The sequence below is a fragment of the Seriola lalandi genome, unplaced genomic scaffold, assembly GCF_002814215.2.
Source record: "Seriola lalandi dorsalis isolate HSWRI2012SDOR001 ecotype SW California unplaced genomic scaffold, Sedor1 jcf7180002054954, whole genome shotgun sequence".
NCBI classification, from domain to species: Eukaryota; Metazoa; Chordata; class Actinopteri; order Carangiformes; family Carangidae; genus Seriola; species Seriola lalandi.
This window is the reverse complement of record NW_019525505.1, coordinates 1,684,701-1,710,457: the sequence shown is the minus strand read 5'-3', so window position 1 is coordinate 1,710,457 and position 25,757 is coordinate 1,684,701. Positions and strand designations below refer to the sequence as shown.

General features: G+C 44.2%; 1 protein-coding gene across 19 annotated transcripts in view; it reads left to right on the top strand.

Moving 5' to 3' along the window:
• macf1a (microtubule actin crosslinking factor 1a) overlaps positions 1-25,757 on the top strand; it is a 233,408-nt gene that overhangs the window by 203,421 nt on the left and 4,230 nt on the right. For 7 of the 19 annotated variants that reach the window (XM_087170598.1, XM_087170592.1, XM_087170606.1 and 4 more), the window contains 39 exons: positions 568-734; positions 1,662-1,821; positions 2,240-2,566; positions 2,830-2,914; positions 3,687-3,913; positions 4,944-5,150; positions 5,259-5,486; positions 5,685-5,903; positions 6,014-6,217; positions 8,130-8,355; positions 9,322-9,548; positions 9,685-9,807; positions 9,905-10,006; positions 10,116-10,217; positions 10,503-10,676; positions 10,932-11,087; positions 11,416-11,613; positions 12,159-12,287; positions 12,770-12,952; positions 13,135-13,290; positions 13,436-13,642; positions 13,914-14,033; positions 14,172-14,341; positions 14,464-14,623; positions 14,751-14,945; positions 15,052-15,324; positions 15,428-15,616; positions 15,736-15,847; positions 15,982-16,139; positions 16,375-16,537; positions 16,620-16,774; positions 16,950-17,024; positions 18,267-18,293; positions 18,708-18,725; positions 19,533-19,650; positions 21,089-21,151; positions 21,887-21,919; positions 24,062-24,279; positions 25,621-25,743. In XM_087170598.1, coding sequence (XP_087026724.1) covers positions 568-734; positions 1,662-1,821; positions 2,240-2,566; positions 2,830-2,914; positions 3,687-3,913; positions 4,944-5,150; positions 5,259-5,486; positions 5,685-5,903; positions 6,014-6,217; positions 8,130-8,355; positions 9,322-9,548; positions 9,685-9,807; positions 9,905-10,006; positions 10,116-10,217; positions 10,503-10,676; positions 10,932-11,087; positions 11,416-11,613; positions 12,159-12,287; positions 12,770-12,952; positions 13,135-13,290; positions 13,436-13,642; positions 13,914-14,033; positions 14,172-14,341; positions 14,464-14,623; positions 14,751-14,945; positions 15,052-15,324; positions 15,428-15,616; positions 15,736-15,847; positions 15,982-16,139; positions 16,375-16,537; positions 16,620-16,774; positions 16,950-17,024; positions 18,267-18,293; positions 18,708-18,725; positions 19,533-19,650; positions 21,089-21,151; positions 21,887-21,919; positions 24,062-24,279; positions 25,621-25,743 — 6,177 coding nt within the window. The remainder of the gene's footprint in view (positions 1-567; positions 735-1,661; positions 1,822-2,239; positions 2,567-2,829; positions 2,915-3,686; positions 3,914-4,943; positions 5,151-5,258; positions 5,487-5,684; positions 5,904-6,013; positions 6,218-8,129; positions 8,356-9,321; positions 9,549-9,684; positions 9,808-9,904; positions 10,007-10,115; positions 10,218-10,502; positions 10,677-10,931; positions 11,088-11,415; positions 11,614-12,158; positions 12,288-12,769; positions 12,953-13,134; positions 13,291-13,435; positions 13,643-13,913; positions 14,034-14,171; positions 14,342-14,463; positions 14,624-14,750; positions 14,946-15,051; positions 15,325-15,427; positions 15,617-15,735; positions 15,848-15,981; positions 16,140-16,374; positions 16,538-16,619; positions 16,775-16,949; positions 17,025-18,266; positions 18,294-18,707; positions 18,726-19,532; positions 19,651-21,088; positions 21,152-21,886; positions 21,920-24,061; positions 24,280-25,620; positions 25,744-25,757) is intronic. The other 12 variants (XM_087170593.1, XM_087170609.1, XM_087170608.1 and 9 more) reach the window with 9 other exon arrangements.

Here is a 25,757-nt window from a genome sequence, read left to right as displayed (position 1 = left end):
CTGAGTCCTTTGATGCCACATTGATAAAAGGTTTAACGAGCTAATTATTGATGAGTTTTGTTTGAGCTCCTGTAAAAAGGGAGAGAAGGTTGGCAATGGAAAACGTGTCAACTTTTGTTTTAGCAAAATGATAAATTCTCCCAAACAGTGAACGTATTCCATGCCTCAGACACTAATGCAGTAAAGAAAAGAATTATTCTGCCTTGTTAGAGCAGAGATGACTTATTTTTCCAAAGCACATTTTCTGATTTGTGTAAACATCGCTTCTATTTGCAAACATAGAGGGATTAGATCTTAAATTTGTGTAGATGTGTTGACAGAAAAATAGATTTCTATCAAATTTAATTAGGCAATGTACACTCAGTCAACACTTTATTAGGTGCACCTCGCTAAACTAATTCAGTCTAACTCAACAACTCTGCAATAAATCCTGACTTTATGAAGGTTATCATTTTTGAGAGCGTTGTTGATTTAATTTAATAGTCATTAGTGAGGCTGCGGTTTGTGTTGTTGTTACATCTAATTGTGTTATGTTAGACTAAATATTATATATTTCTCTTCCTCCAGCTGCTCCAGAGATTGTTAGATGACCGCCGGCCGACGGTGGAGATGATCCGCGCTGAAGGAGAGCGGATCGCGGCCACGGCGGACACTCAGGACCGAGAGAAGATCCAGACTCAGCTCCACAGTCTGGCAGAGAGATGGACTGACCTGCTGGACAAGGCCAGCGGCAGGTCAGTCTCCTTTACAATGCAGGGGGTTTTCAGGGTGGGGAGGACCTGGGTCTCTAAGTTGATCTCTGACCTCCCTGAGGACTGAGAAAAGAAAGAGGAATTTCCCTGTACTTATTCCCTGTAATTACTGAGGTATCGTATGGCACTCGCAGCCTCCCTGAGAATCTCTTCAGATAATTTAGACACTTTAAAAACATCAGATCTGTCCATTGTGTCCTTTCAGCACAGATAAAATCACAGAAACAGAACGTGACAGATCTGTCTAGCTGTGAACATGTGGTTGGGGAAAGTAATCAGTGGTTTACCTCAACAGCATGTTGTCTTGTGGTTATTTCCTGTTTTCTCATTTCATCTCTGGGTGGCTCTGTACAACTCCTCTATATTTAAAGAAAGAATTGTATCATTACTATTGGTTTCTGTGGTCGACAAGTCATTTCAGAGGAGATTCTGTTCACCAGGGAAAGTAGAGTTTCTTTTACAACACACATGCAGAACACAGCAACAGAGCAGATCTGTGTGTTCATGAAAAGAGGAAACATCATTTAAAATGTTTACAACACTTTCATGGCTGTGATATAAAAACACCACACTTCTATAAACAATAACACACACACACCTCTGCTATCTGTATATACACTGTGAGATGCTTTGCTTGTCACTGACCCACAAAGCGCGCTTTCTCTCTGTCTCCAACACAAATAATACACTTTATGAAATTCTTTAATATTTAATAATATCATCATGAAAATCTCATAAATATTTAATGAACTGTGTTTACAATAAACGTGACAGCTGTATGACACAAAATCAGGCCCAATTTGAAGAGCGAAAGCAATAAAATGCCAATAAAAGCTCTCTGCCTCCTCCACTTCATCTCTTGGTATCTTTGCCCCCGCCCCCGCCCCCACCCCCGCTCTCGTCCCTCAGGCAGAGGCAATTGGAGGAGCTGCAGGTTCTGGCTCTTCAGTTCCATGAAGCCCTGGAGCCACTGGGAGAATGGCTGAGCACCACCGAGAGACGCCTGAGCTCCGCCGAGCCCATGGGAACCCAGACGGCCAAGATCACGCAGCAGATCACCAAGCACAAGGTACTATCCCACCATGATGTAACTCAGTGCTGGAAGAAGAACAATACGGCACAAGAGTCACAGAGCGTTTATTTACAACCCAAACACGTCTTCTTACAAGTCCATGTCTTGATTTATTCTTGTCAAGTTGAGTTACTTGTTTTCATTTCAGTTGTGTCAAGTTTTTAAGTTGTTTTTCTCATTCATCATTGATGTTTATGATTTCCTGTTGTTCTATGATTTGTCATTTGCATGCTCATATTTTGAGTTTTTATCCATCTGTTTTTCTGTTGTTTTGCTTTTCTTATCCAACATCCCTTCATCTTCCCATTACACACACACACACACTCACACACGCACTCACTCTCTCTCTCACACACACACTCACACACACACTCACACTCACACAACCAAACAAAAACACACATGCACTTCCCAGGCGCTCCAAGATGACGTGTCCTCACGAGAAGCCGAGGTTGACCACCTCGAGGCCCTCAGCCAATCGCTGACGCCGCTCAGTTGCGCGGCAGACCGCGATTGGTTGAGCGAGCGCGTGGGGGCGGTGAGGTCAGGTCACTCGGAGCTCGCTGATTGGTGCTCCAGGCGGGCAGGCCTGTTGGAGCAGGCGCTGGCCAACGCTCAGCTGTTTGGGGAGGAGGAGGTAGAGGTGCTGAACTGGCTTGCAGAGGTGGCTCAGAGACTGGCTCAGGTCTCTGTGCAGAGCTACCAGCCTCAGCTGCTGGCCGAGCAGCACAAACTCACTCTGGTACGACCTCATCAACACAATGAATGACAACTAAGGTCCTTCAGCTCATTAGACATGACAGTTCTTAGGAACTTTGTTTTTTGAAAATGTAATTTGATAATGTAATATTTTTTCTTATGGGCATGAAGAAAAGATTTGAAACACACTGGGTGCAGTTTTATCACTAGAACGTATTTGAAGTGTTCCCAACAATGTGCACATTGTAGTTAAGATTGAATTTTTGTAGCACAAAGGGAAACTGTTATCTCTGTTTCTTCCCTCAGTCTCTAAATGAAGAGATCCTGAGCCGGAAGAAGACAGTGGACCAGGCCATCAAGAATGGACAAGCTTTACTCAAACAGACCACAGGTAATATCAGATAACCCACTTCATCTTCCCCCAAACCTGACTCTGTCTGTTTCCTCTTAGCAAGAAGATATTTCAGATTTCTTGTGTTGTCTTTGATCATTTTACAGTTTGTCTTGAATGCATCTTTTCTGTATTTTGATTATAAGCAACTTGTGTAACTTCAGCTGTACCTGCATTACATTCATTCTCCCATGGGGGGGGAAATGCTCTCTTTATTCAATAAGTTGTGTTGTTTTGGGTCTGTTGTCTGTGAAGACACACACACGAGGCTTAGTAACAGAAACACACAGTCAAACAGTGTTTTAGTTTTTATAGATTCACATCCAAACCACACGTTTAGATCCGTGGTGAGTCAAGCTGTAACATGTGGTTTGTGTTTGTCTTCACATATCAAGATATTAGCCATGCTGACTGGCAGCACTATCAGCAAGTTGTTTGTGCATCTACATGAATACACTTTGTGTTTTTACTGTCATATTTATATCAAATATCATGGTGATGAGAGGAATGCTGTGCTGTCAACCCAAACATACTGTGAGATTGTCTTTAATGAGATGTCTTTAATATGCGATATTATGATTATATATTGTGAGATAATATAAGAATTAGGGAGAAATCAGATCGCACTTTTGTCACACTGAAAACACAAGGTAAATTATAAACATTGAAGACTTTAAGAATTAGAAAAATGTTTCTTCACCACAAGGTTTATAGTTGAAACCTTCCCTGTGTGTCTGCATCTCTTCACACTGACCTGTGTGTGCGCCTGCAGGTGAGGAGGTTCTGCTGATCCAGGAGAAGCTGGACGGCATCAAGTCTCGCTATGCTGAGATGACAGCCAGCAGCAGCAAGGCCCTCCGCACCCTGGAGCAGGCCCTGCAACTCTCCACGCGCTTCGCCAGCGCGCACGACGACGTCAACCAGTGGCTAGACGGCGTGGAGGCGGAGCTCAATAATGTGGAACCTGACGCCTCACCAGCCTATCAGGAGAGACAGAAGGTGGGAGAATAGATAAAGATTATGTTTGTGTACAAGAGGGATGCGCAAAAGATTTGTTTTTGAGGAACTAAGAAAATTAGACATGAAGATTAATATTCATTGATATTCATTGATATCTGTTTATTTCCAAAATTACACATATATATATTTATTTATTTATTTATTTTAAATGAAAACATTTTCGGTTAAAACTAACATGTCCTTGAAATACCTTTATTTGAACACTCAGGCTTTTAAAGACAGTTTAGAGTTAGAGTTATAGTACTTGCATGTGATGGTGTGCTGTATGTCTCACTCTATTTCACATTACACTCATCGCTTCCAGCTATATTATTAACTCAGACTGTGAGTCACTTGGTTCAAAGTGAGCGTTTGGAGCCACAGTGTAAGACTCGACATCCGCCCTTTACATCTGCTCTCTTTAACACACCACATTTCTCACACAAGTGTCAGAGACGCAGCTCTTCTTCTACCTTTTTTAGTTCTGTTCAGCCGTTTGGATCATGTGACTCCTGCTTCACTAAATGATTGATTGAGGCACTTGAACGATGGGATGCAACGAAGTTAATTGGCTAACAACTTGATAAAACTTTACAGATTTAAACATCCATATTTTACAGATTTAAAGGATTTTCCTAGAATAGAAAAAATGATGCATATTATTTGATGACAACTCCTGTCTGGAATGACATTTTCAGCCGTTCCAATATTAACCTCCCACAGTAGAGTTACCATAGAAACCTTGATTTCTGGGAACTCGATAACAGTTTCTAAAAGCTATTGAAAGGATTATTTCCATTTAATTTTTCAACATTTACCATTTAACACGTTTCCACTGTGCCACACTCGAAAAGTAAAGCAGCTTTAGCCACCACAAAAAAACCCTGTGATACACTTGTTGCCGTTTAGTTCAGTTAATTGCATTTTTACATTTGTACATGAAGTTTATTTGAAAAGTCTTTTGAGCTAATTTTCCATCTGATTACAGGATTTACTTTCTAAAACGAATCCCTCACTTTCACTTTCACAGGAGCTGAAGAAAGTTTCAGCAGAGAAGCGTCTGGTGTTGGACACGGTCAACGAGGTGGGCAGCGCCCTGCTGGACCTGGTGCCGTGGCGAGCCCGTGAAGGTCTGGACCGACTTGTCGCTGACGCCAACCAGCGCTATCGGCAGGCTGATGAAACCATCACTCAGCGTGTGCAGCTGGTGCAAGCCGCCATCCAGAGGTCACAACAGGTGCTGCAGGCAGTTTAACATGAGTGAACATAAACGCTGAGCTGGTTAACTGTTTGGGATTCTGTTATATTGTGAGTGCTGCTAAAACACCCCACCTCCTCCCCTCAGTATGAAGAGGCAGTGGATGCAGAGCTGGCCTGGGTCGGGGAGACGGAGCGCAAGTTGGCGTCTCTGGGGCCCCTGAGTCTGGAGCCGGACGTGACGGTGGCTCAGCTCCAGGTGCAGAGGGCCTTCAACATCGACATCATCCGACACAAAGACACTGTGGATCAGCTCCTCAGCACCAGAGATGACATCCTGGAAACATGCAGTGAAGCCCAGAGGGATGCACTGATGGTACGTCACTGATGGATGATGGATGATGGAGAATTATGAGGAAGAGCATGAACATGAGAAATTAAAGTTTGTGCACATTGATAACCTTAGTAAGGGATAGACTAGGTGAGGATAAAGTAAAGTTAGGATCATCATAATTAATCCTCAGTGGAAAGTGCAGTAACATTAACATCTGTATGTCTTTGTTAACTTCTCCAGGTGAAGACAGATTCTCTGAGTGCTCGTTACGACGCAGTGAGTCAGAGCCACAGTGAGCGGTTCTCGGCTCTGGAGCAGGCCCAGGTTCTGGTGGCTCGCTTCTGGGAAACCTACGAGGAACTGGAGCCGTGGCTCGGCGAGACCGAAACCCTCATCACCCAGCTGCCACCACCAGCCATCGACACAGATGCTCTGCGACTGCAACAAGACCAGATGAGGGTAAGAGAGGACACAAAATCCTGATGCTGTTTTAGTTTTCCTCTCATTATATTTAATAATTTAAAAATCTACTTAATTTCCATGTTCATGTTCTTTAATTTCCTCTGCAGCTGCTCAGAGAGTCAATCGCAGAGCACAAACCTCACATCGACAAGCTACTGAAGATCGGACCCCAGCTGGCCGAGCTCAGCCTCCAGGAGGGGGCGACAGTGACGCAGCGCTACAGTGACGCAGAGAGGCGCTACCTGGCCATCAAGGAGGAGGTGAAAGGTCGAGCTACAGCACTAGACGAAGCCGTGTCGCAGTCCGCACAGGTACGTCACAGGCGACGAATTCCCTATTTCACTCACTGTTATAAATGCAGACGTGGGTCTAATAAGTCTTATTATTTAGTGTGCTTGAAGCCTTTGATACGACTGGTTTAAAACTGAATTCAATAAACTTTAATGACATTTTGTGTTGCCTCTCGGTGAGGATGAAAAATAGTCTATAAATGCTGTTTGTTGGTCTGTTAATAGCTTGTTATTTAGTGTCTGCTGCCACAGACAAAACAATGACGCCTGATGTGATTACTAAACAGCATGAGATTTAATGTGATTTTGTTTTTGTCTCTGTTGCTTGCTTTCAGTAAATGATAATGAGGATTTATTGTGTAACACGTTAACAAGTTCAGTTAAAGTTAAGTTTCATCGTTATTTAGTTCTTGTATTTTTGTATTTTGCTTTTCAAAAACTTTATATCTTATTAGAAAGAGAAACATCAGCCAGTGTTTTACTCTGGTTCTATTGCTTAGGAAAAACATACCTTTAACTTATAAACTCTATTATGCAGACTCCATCTCGTCTTCTTTAAGTGTTAGTTTTCTTTGCACTTCATTTCATGAGACATCACTGAGTCGTGGGTGTTTCTGGTGTCGATAATGCCTGACATTTTGTACTGTATGCATGTCTCTGATTTAACTCATTATATTGTTTCTCCACCCTCCGCCCCCCTACAAACTGATCCATGTATTGATCCTTCTCTTCCTCAACCTGCACTTCTGTGTTGTCCTTATCCCTCACTCCATCCTAAACCATCTCCCTCCCTGTCTCTCCTCCCTCATCTTTGACCCTAACCTTAATCTCCCTCATCATCTTCACCACCCCTCATCCTTGCAACCCGTTCTCCCTCCTCCATCCCATCCCTCGTTCATTGTGGATGTGCTGTGTGTGTTGCAACCCCCTCCCACCACCATTTTCTCCATGGTCACTGCTCACTGCAATCACCCAGCTGGTAGAGGTAAGACTGACTGACAACATCAAACTGGCGCTCAGGCTGCGGTTACATCACATGATTTGGTCAACTAACAAACCGTGAATCAGTAAAGCCATAATCTCGTACCAGCACTGATCTCACCAGACAAAAATGTCTTAAATTCCCTACCCTGAATATCACTGGATACTTCATTCATGGGGAAAATATCATGGAAATACAGTTTTGTATTGATAAGTAGAATGAATTCTCTTACAGGTATTAAAAGATTTGTTCTAAAATCTTCTCAAAACCACTTAACTTAAATGGAACTACGGCTTTATTGATTTAAACATTGATCTGAATCATGTGTGGGCCGATCCTGAGTGACCATAAGACTGAACTACATCTGTTAGCGTTCTCTGTGGTGTAGGACTGTAGACTTGAATGAAGCCTAGTCTCAAACTGAGGCCTGCCTTCCACTTTTCATGGTTTTATCTCAGACTAGGCTCGATTCAGGTCCTTGAAACCAGTTTGTATCAAAAGAATCTTCTTCTTGTGGTTAGAAGAAACTTGTTGTGTTATGTTGTGATCAAACAATTTAATTTCACTCAAGTACAAATTGCACAATGAGTCCAAAATGTCTCCTGGGTCCTTTAGAGTGGACTCTGTTGTGTCAATAGCTCCCTCTTGTGTGGTAGATCAAGTCCAGCTTTGTCAGAGTTACACAACCTGGATGACACGATGAAAGTGAAATACTGAGATATTACATAGAGGAACTGCAAGGTTTTAATGAGAATTTTCTCTTATTCGTTCTGTGTTCACTCTGTGTGAAGTTAATACGGTCTGCCCCAGATGGCTGACCACCCACATAATATATCAGTATTTTCCTACTTTCAAAATGTCACCCAGCTATCAAAAACCCAAACCCAGCCACCTCAGCATACTCTCCGCCCCCTCATAACTTTTTTTTTCCGCTTCTCCTTCCGTCCTCAGTTTCATGACAAGATGGATCCCCTGTTGGAGACCCTGGAGGGGGCGGTGCAGCGGCTGCGACAGCCTCCCCCAGTGGCAGCAGAGGTGGAGAAGATCAGGGAGCAGCTGGCGGAGCACCGAGCTCAGGGGCTGGAGCTTGACAAACTGCTGCCAAGCTTCTCGGCCCTCTGCGCCCGCGGAGAGGAGCTGATAGGACGAGCTGCTCGCGACGATCCTGCCGCTCAGGGTGAGTGAGCTGGGACGCGTCTGACAGTGAATGACAGCCGCGTGATATTTACACTGACAGACAGGCCGTGTCATGTGACACAAGTCGGGTTTTAAACAGGGTGAGGGGTTCTACTTCTGCACAGTTAAAGTAACAAACGCTTTTATCCAAAGTGCAACACATTTGAAAGGTCAAATGACCTGCACCAAGTGCTTCACATGAAAAGTAAAATAAGCTTTTAAAAAAATGACATAGAAAGCATAAAATTGGTGAGACATCAATACAACAGTATTTGTAAAGAAGTGCTGAGCAAAGTACAAAATTTCAGAGCTAGTTAAGGGCTGAGGTGAAGAGTTTTAAGCTTTCTATCAAAAATACTTGTGAGCTGCTTCTCTGAGTCCTTTTCATTTAGGTGGAAAATACTGGCCGTAACTGGCATCAACAAATTGCATAATAAAAAAGGGCATCAGGGCATTAGAGACAGAGTCAGAGCAGAGAGGAAAACATGACAGGCTTCTGTGATCTGGGTGAAAAATATTAAAACCTTATTTTGGGCTCCAGTCCAACCAGCTCACTGACTGAACAATCAACTGAAAAGTAAGTCTCTGTTCTCTGGCACCAGGCCAGTGGGCAGACAGAGTCAGGTCTGGAACAGCATATTTCTTCCAACGCCACCACATCACCAAAACAAAACACATTCGTCTTTGTTAAATTTCTCTGCAAAAGAAGTTGGTGCTTTGATGCCCTCCGGCCCTCCACACGTCATGAGAATGAATGGCCCAGTGTGCAGCGGGAGTGGGAGTGGACTGATGACAGACTTCACTAACCGGGACTGGACGGCAAATTCTAACAAAGACAACATTATTACATTATTACAAATTTGAACTCCCAGATTAGACTTATTACTATTTCCCAGTGTGCCCAGTGTGCTCCCACTAACTCTACCAGCTTGTTTAATGCTTGACTCCTTCCCCCTCTCTCCTCCAGCCGTCCGCTCCCGCCTCCTGCGCCTGCGCTCTCTGTGGGATGAGATCCGGCAGCGAGCCGAGGAGAGGGAGGGGAAGCTGAACGACGTCCTGGACCTGGCCGGGAAGTTCTGGGCTGACGTGGCGGCGCTACTGAGCACGCTCCGAGACTCCCAGGACATTGTGAGAGATCTGGAGGATCCTGGTGTGGACCCCTCGCTCATCAAGCAACAGATTGAGGCTGCTGAGGTATGGAGAGAGAGAGAGAGAGAGAGAGAGGGGATGTGTAAATAAACAGTGGCATTCTGGGAGGAATGGAGTGTCTGTAGTGTGGCTTTTTTTACTGTCTACGACTCATTATGACGTCTGTCTGTCCTTCCACTAGGCCATCAAGGCGGAGACAGACGGCCTGAGGGAGGAGCTGGAGTTTGTCAGGACCCTTGGGGCTGACCTCATCTTCGCCTGTGGAGAAACTGAGAAACCTGAAGTCAAGAAGACCATCGACGAGGTGAGAGATTAAGATTACATTAGATAACTGAAGTAGATGGAAATGTAGATGTGTTGATCCACTAATATAATAATTCTTCCTCCTGTCCTTGTCTCAGATGAACGCTGCCTGGGAAGGCCTGAATCGGACATGGAGGGAGAGGATGGAGAGACTGGAGGAGGCCATGACGGCCTCTGTGCAGTATCAGGACGCACTGCAGGTTTGTTGATCAGAAATACAAAGAAGCCAAACATGAATCTTGACCTTTTGTTTTGTTAAACATAATGATGTCATCTTTACACCCGCTCAACTGTGTCGTTCATTTCCAGTCTATGTTTGACTACCTGGACAACGCAGTGATCAAGCTGTGTGACATGTCGACGGTGGGAACTGACCTGGGAACTGTCAAACAGCAGATTGAAGAGCTCAAGGTTTGCATGAGAGTTTCGTCTTTCATTTTTCACCTGTCAGTCCTGAAGAAACGAGTCACATTTTACACACAACCTGTGTTAAAATCAGTTTTTATATGGTATAGAAATCTCTTAGTGCTTTTAGAAGTAGCTAAAAATCTCCTAAAACAAACTATATTTTGGATACCCAAGATACTTTTGTCAAAAACTAATAAAAGACTTCTCTCCTCTCTTTACCTCCCACCTCCTCCCACCTCCTCCTGCTCCTCCTCCTCCTCCTCTCATCCCTCCATTCACCCCGAGCAGCAATACAAGGTGGAGGTTTACCAGCAGCAGATCGACATGGAGAAGCTGTGCCACCAGGGGGAGCTGCTGTTGAAGAAAGTGTCAGACCAAACAGACAGGGACATGATCCAGGAGCCGCTGACCGAGCTCCGCCACCTCTGGGAGAACCTGGGGGATAAAATCACCCAGAGACAGGTACAGAAACCACATCTGGTAGCAGTTTTGACCAAGCAGTCCCTGAGTAACACACTGAAACCTCAACTGTTCCAAGGTCATGGTCCTGGGACTGACCTCGAGCTCTTACCCCGCCGTTTCCCTTGAGAAGTTGTCGATGTTGGTCTTTGTTGGCATTCTGTAGGATCGCATGTATTTGACAGCTGCTTTTCATTACAGTCCAAATATTTAAGTTCCTATTTTTAAGCCCGAACTTCTGTCTCTCTTCCACCACAGCACAAGCTGGAGGCTGCGCTGCTGGCCTTGGGTCAGTTCCAGCATGCCCTGTCTGAGCTGCAGGCCTGGCTGAGCCACACACACACCACCCTGGACACACAGCGGCCAGTCAGCTCTGACCCCAAGGCCATTGAGATCGAGCTGGCTAAACACCATGTATGTGCAAAAAACGGAGACTTCTTTTTCCTTCCTTCCTTCCTTATTCTTCTTGATCAGGTTGATATAGTAAAAGGAGCTGTTTCCTTAAAAGGTCTGACTCTGTAACTCAATTTGTTGTCACATTTTTGGCCGGTGAGCCTTTGTTTGTGCTACAGCCCGAACGTGGTTCGTTTTCTTCTCCTTGGACAGCCACAATACAATACAGTTGCCTCCTATGTTATTTTAACCTCCACAATCTTTTGCTCAGCTCTGCTCTGCTTTTGCTTCTCACCATTCAGATTCAGTTCAGTGTAATTAACCTCCGACTCCCTCCCATGTGTCCCAGGTTTTACGTAACGACGTGCTGTCCCATCACGCCACGGTGGAGACGGTGAACAGTGCCGGCGCTGAGCTGCTGGAGTCGTCCCCCGGCGATGAAGCCAGCCACCTGAGGGATCAGCTGGATCAGCTCAACCAGAGCTGGGAGAACCTGCTGCTCAAGACACAGGAGAGGCAGAAACTGCTGGAGGCCGCGCTGCACCAGGTACCGTGAAGTAAAAGAGATTTCCCTTAGATCTTTACACTGTTGATGAACAACAACCCAGTCCTCATTATAGCAAAGAGAAGAAACAAATACAATCTAAAAACAGCACAGTTAACATTCAGTTCTGTATTTCATGTTTTAATTTTTCCTGGATGTAAAACTGACACTAAAAGTTCATTCTTGACCTTGGACACAGTAACTGTCAAAACAATCTCACCAGGTCCAGCACCACTTTCAATTGGACTTGCCAACTTCATCTGTTCAGGAAGGTTTTGTGAAAGAATCAAAAGCTCCAGAACAGCTACTAAATGGACCTTCTGATGAAATTTTTCTATCAAGAGCTTGTGGATGTACAGTTATTACACACGTTAAATCGCTATTATGAAATGATATCTGAAAGTAATGGGCTCTACTACAGCAGCAGATCAAAGCTATAGTGGAGATATTTTCATGAAATCTTAAGGTGCAGCTAAAATAATGAATTCATGCCGCCTCCTCCTCCTCCTCCTCCTCCTCCTCCTCCTCCCACACGTGTTTCTCTGTAGGCTGAAGGTTTCCATGGCGAGTTGGAGGAGTTCCTCCAGTGGCTGAGGAGGACGGAGAGCCAGCTGTCTGCCGCCAAACCAACAGGCGGTCTCCCTGAAACAGCCAGGGAGCAGCTACAGCAGCACATGGTAACAGAGAATCACATAACACCTCTATGCCCACAATGTCATGAACAATACACACGTTAGAAGCAAGAAGAGAAACTCATTGTAACACTTGACACATTAATGTAATTCCCATGTTGGGGGAAAAAATACATTTTCCATCGCTAAGAAATGTTTCTGCATAAAATAGTTTTTTATTGTTGTTTATTGTTGTTAGAAGCACATGTGAAATGATTCCACATCATAAGGTTCCCACTGTATGAATACAACAACAGGTCATTTTCAGTGTCATAAACAGATTTTAAGAGCACATAAAACCTTTTACCAGCAGAGTTTTGAGCAGATGCTCAGAGTATTAGCTTACACGTGCTCATCTGTTTATACAGAGAGGCATTTGGCAGATGGTGACTATGAAAGTTTAATAGTGTCAATTGTTCTAAACTAACCAGTGAAACTCACCTTTATGCCTGAGAGTCAGTTCATGTTTGTGTCTTCTCTGTGTCCAGGAGCTTCAGGCTCAGCTGACTCAGAGAGCAGACCAGTACCATCGCCTGCTGGATCAAGGAGAGTCCATGCTGCTGGCTCGAGGAGGAGAGGAGGCAGGACCCGGTACCACCCAGACCCAGCAGAACCTGGCCATGCTGCAGAACAAGTGGGGCAGCCTCAACACCAAGATGGACGACCGCAGGGTAAGACTGTAACTCGTGGACTTTGTCTTTTTCTCTTTTTTTTTTAACTCTATCCTTCTCTGTTCTTTTCTTTATGTTCTATTTATCACATTTCTCAGTCAATGTAGATTTGAATTCTATATTTATGATCTTATTATCATCGTTGTTAACTTTGAACTCTCTCTATGAACTTTGTCTGACAGGGAAAGCTGGAGGAGGCTGTTTCCTTGGCAACAGGTTTCCAGACTTCTCTGCAGGACACCATCAACTGGCTGACCCAGGCTGAACAGACCCTGAACATGGCCCAGCCCCCCAGCCTCATCCTGGACACGGTCCTCTTCCAGATTGATGAGCACAAGGTAGAAACTGAATATACTCTAGTCATGAGAAACAGTGTTTCAAGATCATCATTCCTCCCTTCTTGTTGATGTAAACACATCTTACCCTGAATAAGATTTTACTGTTCCCAACACATTTTCCACTCTCGCCTCTCTCTCCATCCAGGTATTCGTGAATGAAGTGAACACCCACAGGGAGCAGGTCCTGGCTCTGGAGAAGGCCGGCTCTCAGCTTCGTTTTGCCAGCCTGAAGCAGGACGTGGTTCTCATCAAAAACCTGCTGCTCAGCGTCCAGGCTCGCTGGGACAAGCTGGTCCAGAGGTCACTGGACCGCGGCCGACACCTCGATGAGGCCCGCAAACGAGCCAAACAGGTACAGAACAGACAGTTACACTCACAGCTGATGGGCTTGTGCAGTTTATTTATTTCATATTTGAAACATGACTTAAAACCTTTATCACATGATAGAACTTATATCAATTTACACAATGTCTGAAATCGCACTTGACTTTGATAATAGAATTTGCCAAACGACTTCATGTATTAGTAAATAAATTAGTAAGAAATTATACCGACCTCTCTCAGCTAGGGAGTATTTATGTATCAGAATATCAAACTTAAACTCTGTCCCACTCCTGCTTTAGTTCCACGAGGCCTGGAGGAAGCTGACAGACTGGCTGGAAGAAGCCGAGAAAAGACTGGACTCAGAGCTGGAGATCTCCAACGAGCCAGACAAGATCAAAGTACAACTGGCCAAACACAAGGTACCATAGGCAATTATTAGCATATTTATTCTGTGCATGTATGCAGATATTTCCATGAGTTCAGTATTTCAATTTTTTTTCCTTTGATGTTCCCATTTACAAATCTGTTTCCTCATCTCCCTTTTTCTGCACATCCAGGAGTTTCAGAAAGCGCTGGGCTCAAAGCAGCCTGTGTACGACACCACAGTGAGGTCCGGCAAGGCAATGAGGGACAAGGCTCAGCTGCCTGCAGACACCCAGAAACTGGATCACCTGGTGGGAGAAGTCCGTGACAAGTGGGACACCGTCTGTGGCAAGAGCGTGGAGAGGTAAAGAGGAAGAAGGATATGGACTGAAACGGGTTTATCCAGATATCTGTCACAGCTCTGAATCATCAAATGAAAAATAAAACATGATCATTAAGAGATATTGTCTTCTCTCCTCCATCCAGACAACACAAGCTGGAGGAGGCCCTGCTGTTCTCAGGACAGTTTGCAGAGGCTCTTCAGGCCCTTGTTGACTGGTTGTACCGGGTAGAACCTCAGCTAGCTGAAGATCAGCCCGTCCATGGAGACCTGGATCTGGTGTCCAACCTCATGGACTCACATAAGGTGTGTACACTAAACAGAGCCGTGCTTGTCAGATTTGCATGAGAGGATAATAATGACCTTGTTGAACAGCCTTTGAATGACAGAACTGTGTTCTGCCTTCATCACTGTCTTATGTCTAAACCCACAGGCTTTCCAAAAAGAGCTGGGGAAGAGAACCAGCAGTGTTCAGGCCCTGAAGCGTTCGGCTCGGGAGCTGATGGAGACCGGTCGCGATGACACGGCGTGGGTCAAAGTTCAGCTTCAGGAGCTAAGCAACCGCTGGGATACAGTGTGTGCCCTGTCGGTCACCAAACAGACCCGCCTCCAGCAGGCTCTCAAGCAGGTGAGAGAATCTGCTCAAGTTGAAACTTTCTTCATCAGATGAAGCACACAGCGTCGTCAAAAACTTTTCCCTGTCATCTTTCTCACGTTCCCCCTCTCTCCGTCAGGCGGAGGAGTTTCGTACAGCTGTGCAGGTGCTTCTGGAGTGGCTCTCGGAGGCGGAGCAGACGCTTCGTTTCCGTGGCGTCCTCCCCGAAGAGGCGGAGACTCTGCAGCCGTTGCTGCACACACATCGTGACTTCATGGGCACGGTGGAGGAGAAGAGGGCGGATGTCAACAAGGCTGCTGGCATGGGAGAGGGCATCCTGACCCTGTGTCACCCTGACTCCATCACCACCATCAAACACTGGATCACCATCATCAGGGCGCGTTTTGAGGAGGTGAGGGGTGGAGGGTTGCTGTTGTTTTTGTTTGTCTCAAGTGACAAGTAACATGAGGGAAACACGATAGAAATCTTTTGTTAATCAAACTTTGACTCTACAGGTTCTGACGTGGGCGAAACAGCACGAGCAGCGGCTGGAAACAGCTCTGACTGAGGTGCTCAACAACGCCAACCTGCTGGAGGAGCTGTTGTCATGGCTACAGTGGGCTGAGACCACTTTGGTCCAGAGGGACACAGAACCGCTACCTCAAGACATCCCACAGCTCAAATCACTCATCACAGAACACCAGGTGGGTTTCCCATCAACTCACTCACTCATCAGCACATAGAATGAAGCCCCATAAACCTGTAGACTGTGTTTGGACTCCTCATTAACAGTTGTGTTTATCTCTGACCGTGTTTGTTCCAGATGTTTATGGAGGAGATGACGAGGAAGCAGCCAGACGTGGACAAAGTGACCAAGACCTACAAAAGGAAACCAGCTGAGCCTCCCAGCAGCCTGGCAGAGAGGAGAGGAGCTCGTACGTCAAACCTGTGTTTACCTCCTGATGCACAAATATTATGATCTCCTACTTTCTGACAATAACATAAGAGCCTGTGGTGGAAATGCACACATTACTCACAGTATTACATTAAATCTCTGCAACCTCCTCAGGCAAGCAGCAGCAGCAGCAACAGCAGCAGCAGGCCGCGATGCAGGTCCCCGGAGGAAACCCTCGACTCAACCAGCTCTGTGCACGGTGGCAGCAGGTTTGGCTGCTGGCTCTCGACCGCCAGCGCAAACTCAACGATGCCCTGGACAGGCTGGAGGAGGTATCTCACATCTGTACATTTAGATGGAGTGAAATTGATGTGAAATTCTGGGTGAACACCTGTATTTGAGTTACATTCCTGGCCAATCAGAGCTCCATTTTTCTTTCTGAATTTCTTAATACAACTGGCAATAACTCAGTATTACTTTCATATTAACACTGTCAGCTCATTGTATATATTCTAATCAGTTTTTATGACTCTGATATGAAGTGTAACACACATTACCCACTTTCAGCTCAAAGAGTTTGCCAACTTTGACTTTGACGTGTGGAGGAAGAAGTACATGCGCTGGATGAACCACAAGAAGTCTCGTGTCATGGATTTCTTCAGACGCATCGACAAGGACCAGGATGGAAAGATCACACGCCAGGAGTTTATCGACGGCATCTTGGCCTCAAGTAAGTGATGACATGATATCATTTAGTTGGTTTGCTGTCGATATACTGTAGATTGAATATGGATTCTTGTCCTTCTGTGCAGAGTTTCCCACCAGTAAGCTGGAGATGACAGCGGTGGCAGACATCTTTGACAGAGATGGAGACGGTTACATCGACTACTACGAGTTTGTTGCTGCTCTTCACCCCAACAAAGACGCTTACAGACCGACCACTGATGCTGACAAGATCGAGGATGAGGTAAGAAAAATCTAAAGACAAATGCATAAGTACGCATCTCCAAAGATGGTATGATGATACGTATGGTGCAGTACTGGGGCCACGTATTTACACTGGACGGGCCCAGTGATGAGTCATTGTTTGTAAATGTGGATGCAGGGAGACATTCACTGACATGTTGTGTGGCGTTGTGCAGGTGACTCGGCAGGTGGCCCAGTGTAAATGTGCCAAGAGGTTCCAGGTGGAGCAGATCGGAGAGAACAAATACCGGGTGAGCTCAGTTCACTTTTTGGTTCATTTTAACACTGACATCATTTATAGAATAGGTTACAAATAAACTGTTATTTTATCCCTAACAAAAGAATGTTAATGTTCATAGTAATTAATTGATTTTTAATTGTTAACAGAGCTGGGTCAAAGCAGTTGGTTTTTTTCTCCTCTGAGCTTTTATTATTAGACAAGTCAGCATCATCAGACATGTCTTAACTCTACAGTGAAATTCACATCAAGTCTTATGATCAGATGTTTTCACTTGATTTCACATTTTGCTGCCAACTTTTCTTACTCTGGCAAACAAACTACGAGTTTGTGCAAAAGTGAAGAAAGTGTGAACTTGCTCTGATCGATAAAAGTTACTTTGCAAACACTTTGACTCAGTTCTTATTAAAAAACAATTTATTTTAACCGGCTGTCTTCACTTTTCCATCAGGCAACAATTAACAACTCATATTTCTCAACATAACTTCACGGCATTTTAATGTGTCACATCTCACATCATGGTGTCATGGTGTATTTATAAGTGTTTAAACTGTCTGTATCATTACATTGAAATAACATGTTAATAACGTCTCACAGCACTCCAGGATTATCAGCTGAGCCTTCTCTGTCATCACCAAAGCATTAACATAACCGTGTAAATGAGACAGCATAGATACACACTGGGCTGCTGGGAAACAAAGAGGCGGAGCTCTCCCTGATTTAATCGCTCTGTTGTGAGGTGGTGTTCAAACCAAGCAGGATTTTAGAGTTGTCAAATAATCCAACTACCTGTGCATCTTTTGAAAGTTTTCCAAGCTCCAGCTCACTGGTAGTTGGTCACTGTGAACCTAAAGCAATCAAATACAGAAGTAGAACAATGATCAAAGAAAAGTGCAGGTTATAAATGTACCTCAGTCTATTTTAATGCCAGGTTATGTATTACAAGTGACTGAATTAGATAATGTAATAATAACGCAAAACACAATAAGAACAGACATATAATCGAGTCTACAGAACAAAAATACAAACTAGAGCTTGACATTCTGTTAACCCCCAGAAGAAAAAGCTAGAAGAGCCACAGTGTTTGTAATAGTTGCCCCAGCAGTCTGTGTGTATCTGTGCATCATTTTACAGTGGCCATAAACTCTAACAGTTTTGAGCAGCTTCTTCTGGATCGGCCATCACTACCACTGCTGCAGTGTGTGATCACTCCATCATTATCCACTGGGTAATGATTTCCAGCATCTCATTGCAGGACACTGGGGATGCTGATTGTACACCAGTTAGTCTGTCTTTTGTGTGTGTGTGTGTGTGTGTGTGTGTGTGTGTGTGTGTGTTTGTGTGTGTTTGTGTGTATTTGCTTGTGTGTGTGTGTGCTCACGTTTTGTTTGTCTGGCTTCACTTTCCGTCACTCTCTCTGTCTTCACCCCATCTCGCCGTCATCAGCTGGCAGTATTAAAGAACATCTTCACAGCCACACTCTCATCTCCGCTGCATCTGTTCGCTTCCACCACTAATTCTGGGCTCAAATAACAGAAATACACAAACTTTACAGTTTATGAGAACCAGCTTTTAGAACAAATAAATGGCCTTTCATACATGAGAAGACTTCAGTTGACAGTACATGTTGTTTCACTCTTGCTCTGTTTCTTTCTCCTTGTGTTCCTCTGCTCCGTGTCTACTGGATTTATTGTAGTTCTTCCTCGGAAACCAGGTAAAGTGACTCTCGCTGCTGTGATTGGATGAGTGAAATCTGCTTCACGGTCCTCCACCAATGGAGTGCTGTCCTTTCTGCTGTCACATGTTCAGTAATTCTATATTAAACACTGTTTAAAAAAGAGAAGAAGAAGCACTCCATTGTGGCTTTGCAGCGTGTAAGCAGGTTTCACCGTCCGACCCGTGTGACTGCTGTGATTTGTTTGGTGTTGAGAGCGACAAATTGCACAATGTGAAGCAGGCGACAGTGACATGGCTGAAGTGGTAATTAGTGGTGAGGTGATGTATAGTCTGCTTTGGACTGAAGCTTGGGAGCAAATCAAGCTGCTTGGAGACAGACTGAGAAAATTCCTTCTGTGCTGGTATCGCTTTGCTGGGCGGTTTGAACATTTCAAGTGTTGTTTTTAAAGTTGAAAGACTAAATGTAGAAGAAGCCGTGGTTTCTCCTGTAAATGATGCTTAGATTTGGGCGGCTGGGTGATTGATTGACCTGAAGTTCTGTCAGTGCATGTTTTTTCTGTCATTGCATGAAGTAGAAGAGATCATCTGTTCGGATTTGGTTCTTTGATGCTTGGTGTGATGCTGCAAATCATCTAAAAGTCATCTATGAATATATCAACTATTATTTTACTCACTGATTTTCTCCTCATCTTACTCTCTTCTCTCTGCTTCATCAATTCCCTCTCTCACCCTTTGTCTTACTGTTTCTCTCGTCGTTCTGTCCTCTGTTCATTTTTCTGTTATCCTCTGTTCTCCTCCTCTTCCTTGCTCCCTCTCTTTTCTCTTTATTTTTTTATCTCCTCAGTTCGGTGACTCTCAGCAGCTGCGTCTGGTGAGGATTCTGCGCAGCACGGTGATGGTGAGAGTCGGAGGCGGCTGGATGGCTCTGGATGAGTTTCTGGTCAAAAACGACCCATGCAGAGGTGAGTGATGTTCACACACATACATTCACCTCAAAGGTTCCCGCTCTCTCTCTCTCTCTCACACACACACACACACACACACACACACACACACACACACACACTCACACTCACAGAAGCTCAGATTCCTCAAAGACACACACCTAAACATATCGTGGTTCCTCCTCTGTCTCACTTTCTTTACTTCACATGCATTCACATCCAGCCGATACCAATGTTCATTTTTTAACAAAAACTTTTGAAAATGAGCTCTTCAATTTTGTTAATCTTTGAATTATGACTAACATATGTTCGGAGCACCACTCATTAAATACATACATATTTGACAGCAGATGTAATAAGAAATTTTGAACATTAAACTTCAGTGGAATTTAAATTATAGTTAATAGCAACTATAAATCAGAATACAAATATAACAATATATATTTAACATAAGAAAAATAAGATTGAAATGTATAAAGATTTTAAGTTTTAAATTTAAGAATTTATACTTACATTTTTATGAAGTATCTTCCTTGATACAGACCAGCAAAATGATTGCAACAATAAAACAGATATTGTCAGCATATTAACATGTTTGTATCCATGTTACAAATGTTATATGGGTCATAGTGGACTTGGATAATCAGTCTTTTTTTGTAGAAGCAAGAAAAAAAAACAGCGACAGGGAGGCAAATGGGATTTTAGACCGCAACTGTGCAGACGCAAACCCTCAGCCACATGTCCTATCCTGGTCCTGGTCCTGGTCCTGGTCCTGGTCCTGGTTCCTGGTTCCATTCACACTGAAATGATTCTAAAGCAACAAAAGTATCACTATTTATATTATTATGATATTATTCATACCTCTATTCATATTTTCAGTGTTTTGTAATATCGGTCTGGCTCTAGCACTCGCACAAACATACCACCACACTTCTCTTTACAAAAGCAGACTCCTGCACTGAGCTCCTGACATCACCAAGCATCAGTTAGTGACAGCACACAGATCAGGAGCACGGGACACAAAAACACTCCGGCAGAACCAAGTCAAGTTTGTCAAGTTGTCTGTCAGCAGGTGACGCAGGAACCTGCCGCACCGCCTCACGTTTCTCTCCAGTGTTTCTTTCCAGTGATGTCTACAGTCGGTGTTTTTGTCGGGCTCCTCAGAGCGGTATTTCTTTCCATCTCTCTGACCCAAATCTCCCAAATCCCAAAATCCGTTCCCTCCGAGTCCATCCTCTGTCGACCCTGAAGGAGCTCGTCATCTTATCTTGTCACATTTTTATTTCTGTATAAACACGACCGGCTCTCTCCTCAGTCTCTGTTCTGTCTTTTCTTTTTATTTATGTTTCATTCTTTCTTAAATATAACAGTAGTATTGCATGGTGCATGATCCTCAGTTCTCTCCTTCTTCCTCCCCCTCTCTTTTCTCCCTCCCTCCCTTTTTCTCTTTCCTCAGTGCAACATCCAGGACTTAAGATTCTCCGCTCCGATTCCAGTAGCTCCATCTCATCTCGTATAGGTTGGATTTCTCCTCTATGTCTTACGCTTTCACTCTCTCCTAACTGCTCGTCTTCTCTCCGTCACATTTGTTTTGGTCAGTTTTTTTTTTTTTTTTTTTTTTTTTTTTTTTTCTTTTGTTGCTCCTGGACTCTCTTTCAGATCTCTTCTCATTTCTCTTCCTATTTCTCTTTCCTTTTTTCTCTCATTTTCTCTTCCATTTATCTCCATCTTTCCTCCAACTATTCTTCCTCTTTGTTTTGGTCTGTGGGTTTGGCCTTGTTGCTGTGCCTTGCTGACTGATCACCTGACTAACGTTATGTCTCCCCACTGTTCTGCTCCTCCTCTCTCCTGACCTCTCCCCCTGGCTGTCGCGCTCACGCAAGCTCTGAAATCCTGAACTGTTCACGTTTTTCTAAACATGTTTCAAGGGTCACTGACTCGTCCGGACCCCCACTGGTCAGCTGTGTGTGTGTGTGTTAACAGTCTCTGTGTGCTTGTGTGTGAGTGTGTTGATGGTTGTGAAGAAGGAATTTTTGACAGATTCTTTAAGCAGTCTTGGCTCCAGTAACAGAGCCTGTGTATGTGCATGGGTGTGTTTTGGGCGAGTCCATGAAGTGGAATCTTTGTGTGTGTGTGTGTGTGTGTGTGTGTGTGTGTGTGTGTGTGTGTGTTACTGTGTGTTACTGTGTGTGAGACTTTTCTTCATTCCACCATGAGCATGCAGTTATTTCACATTGTCTCTTGTGTCTCTTAGTGACAGTCACTCCTGGCTATTTCTGCTGCCGAGGTATCTACACTTCCTTTCTGTCTCTCACTCCATTCCTCCATCTCTTTCACTCTTCATCCATCCATCCGTCCAGCTGTCAGTCTCCATCTTTAACCACAGCTGTCCTCTGTGTGTCTATATATGTGTGTGTACAGTTTATAACTGTGGTCAGGTTTGGGTGTATAGGCGTTGATGTCAGTCTTGTCTGTGTGCCACATGTCTGCGTCATGCTTTCCTCACTCACAACAAAAGCAGGATTTGGTCAACCCCTGGTCTTTCTATTTAATTTGTCTATTCTTTAAGTACTTTTTAAAAAAATTAGTACATTTTACAAGTGAGCTTACAAACTGAACACGGATGAGAAGCTCAGCAGAAACCAAAAGGAAAACAGAATGTGTAAAACTTCTGTATCATCTTACCTTATGACATCAGATCTTGTTTATTATTTCATTATTTTCTAGTTTGACCCCTCCCAGAAAAAAGGAAACACATGCTTCATCAAATCTGTGAAACCAAAGAGTAAAGAGTCAGTGAGTGTGTAAGACCTGGGCGTGGCCAGCCTGGGTTTCTAATAACGCTGGCTTCCAACGCGGCTCCTTTAAATGTGATGGCTGGTTGGTGGGAGACACAATTACAGGGTGCACCTGGCTGGCTGGCGTTGAGGGGGGACGTAATTGCAGGGTGCACCCGTTTAATTGACTTGCCTTGCTGTTCGGTTGCTAGGGACGATGGCCATGAGGCTAGGAGTTGCACTGCTGCTACAGCTAGCTGCAGCCTTCTTCTCTTCTTTTTTTTACACTCCATTTTTCACTTGTTCATCTTGTTTCTCTTCCATGTTTCCTCTGTCTCTCTTCTGTCTCTCTTCTCTCGTTCTTCTGTGAATTTTTTGTTCTTTTTTTTTGTTATCTCTTCTGTCCTCTCTCTCTGTCTTTGTGGCTGGCTTCTCCAGGCTTGTTGTTGTCTGCTGGGGCTGCTGCACTACTTTCTATCCGAGAATGCTGCTGAGTGTCTTTTGAAGAAGGGAGAAACCCTGAGTCTCTGGGCTCTCTCCTGATAAGCATAAACCAGGCATGAGCCCCACATGTATTTATGCACATACTGTGTATACGCTGCAGAGCTGAGATGCTCCTTCGCAGCCAGAAGAGAAAATGAACTGAAGTGGGAGCGCTTGTTGAAAAACGAGAGAAGAGAGGCTGTGCTTTTGCTCCCTCCGCCCTCAGATGGTTTTAAAGCAAATACGCAATGAAAGTTTGTGTCACACAGCGACATCTTTCACGAGACTGGAGACACCTGCCATCGCTGACATTTTGTGAAAAACACTTATTTGCTGTCTTGCTGAGAATTAGATGACGAGACTGATGCCTCGCTCACATCTGAACAGTAAATATGAAGTTACAGTCAGCAGCTGATTAGCTTAGCTTAGCATGAAGAGGTGAAACAGCTAGCCTGGTGCTGCCCAGAGGGGGAAAAATCTCCTTACCTGCACCTTAAACACTCACTGATTAACACCTTTTATCTCCTTTGTTGAATTCAAACAAAAACCAAGGTCAAACAGCTGTGTCAGCTTTATGCTAAGCTAAGCTAAATATCTCTGCCTGTCTGTTCTAACATACAGACATGAGAATCTGACTCTCCGTGGGAAAGCAAATAAGTATATTTCCCAAAATGTTGAACAATTCCTTTAAAGATAATATCAGCACTTTTAACTCTGTTGAGAAAATAATCTCTCCAGTGCAGAAAATATTTTCTCTGGACTTGAACAGGAAAAATATTGACGGTTTTATTTGCAGCGATGACGTGTGTCTCCACGTGTCCTCGCTGACTTTGGTTGCGTATCAAATAAATTAATGTATTTCTACTTTTGCACTCAAACCAAACACACGCTCACCCCTCCCCCTTAAAACAACTCAACCAAAGTGCACTTACGACCCCCCAACCCCAAAACTCCCGAAATCCCCAACCCCACCCCTCCAAACTTCCGCTCTGCTCACGTGCACTCTCAAATGAAACATGCACGGACTCTGATGTCTGCAGCCAAGGAAGCACTGACTCTCTCCCTCACGCTGCTCGCTGCCTCTGCCGCCCCCTGCTGGAGGAAAACTGTGAGCCCACACATGCAAAGCAGCTCATTTGTCTCCTCCGTTTCCCTGTTTCTGTCTCCAGCTCGTGGTCGCACCAACCTGGAGCTGAGGGAGAAGTTCATCCTTCCTGAAGGAGCGTCTCAGGGTCTCGCCGCGTTCCGCTCCCGGGGCCGACGCTCCAAACCGGGCTCCAGAAACGCCTCCCCCACCCGTTCCTCCTCCTCGGCCTCCCACAGCGGCGCCTCCCTGCCCTCTGCACCGTCCGCCCCTGCTACACCCACAGCCTCCGCATCATCCAGGGTAAGAGCTGACATCAGCATTTCAGATTTCTACTGAGTTCAGAGTAGAGGCAGGATCTACTTTCATCAGATGTCTTAATTCAAGTTTTTTAAGTTCTATTTTTTTTCAAGTTTCTATGCACCTCATGTCTACTCCTTTCAGATATCGTAATACTTTATGAATCATAGCACTTTTCTGAAACACAACCAGACTTCACTATGTACTGTACTAAAACTAAGGCAATTTAGTGTGAAATTGATCTTAAATTTTATACCACAAATAATTTAAAAGACATTTAAAAGTCTTAGTTTTGTATTTCTACAACTTGCAGGTACCTTTTGTTCACACTGAGAAGAAACACATGACAGCACAGTTAAAGACAAATTCAACATAACCATAAAAAACAGTATCATAATATTCATGACAACATGCTTGTGCAGGTGAAATGAAAACACTAGTAAACATTAAAAATCACTTGTTCTTCAGTCATCATTTTGTGTAATTACAGTGAAACCCGTTAGAGTAATTACAGACATATGAAACTTGCAGTGTGGTTTGTTCTGTCCTAAATCATGGGAATAAAAGTTCTCATCTGTGTTTCCCCTCAGTAGGAAAATAAAAAACAGTGAGAAGCTTTAAAAAATACTGTAGTATAAGAACACACACGTACCTGATCCTCCATCTTTTCACACACACTTATCACCCTCATCCTCTGTTCTGTGTTGGAGGTAGTAATGTTGGATAGAAACATCGTCATTGTCGAAACAAAAACACTCAGAGTCCATCAGACCACATGTTGTCATTAGTGTTGATGTCGTCATCTGATGTTGGTGATGTTGTCATTTGTCAGCACTGTCACCTGATTATGCATCTGTGTGTGTGTGTGTGTGTGTGTGTGTGTGTGGAGGGGGAGGGAGGGGGACCTGCATGTGTGTGTGTTATGGGTTTAGGTTACACATTGTTCAGTTGTTGTCATCTTCCTGTTGTTGTTGTTGTTGTCAGAAATCACCACATCCTTAACTGTGATTTTTTTTTTTTTTTTTTTTTTTTTTTTTCTTATTTCTTTGTTGTTGTTTTTTTTCTTTCATCTTTTTACCTTCTCCCCTCGTTCCTGTCATTCATCCCTGCTAACCCGGCTTCAAAAATGTGTGTCAATTAAAAAAAAAAAAAAAAAAAAATTACACTCACACAAACACACACTGCGCTGCACTCCCTCGCTATCAAACCACTCCTCCCCCTCCCTCCATAACTCCTCCCCTCCTCCTTACTCCATTTGCTTCTCTCCTATGCTGCTTTGCTCTCCTCCTTCTCCTCCACCCTTCCTTTCTTCCTTCCTTCCTCCCTTCCCCTTCCTCCCTTCAGTCCTCCCATACTCACTCGCGTGACTATGCCAAGCCCTGGCTGGCACACAGTAAAACTCCAACGCCAACCAAGTGCCACTGCTGCCCAGATCTCGGTCACAGCCACACCACTCCTGGGCACGAGGTAACACACTCAAC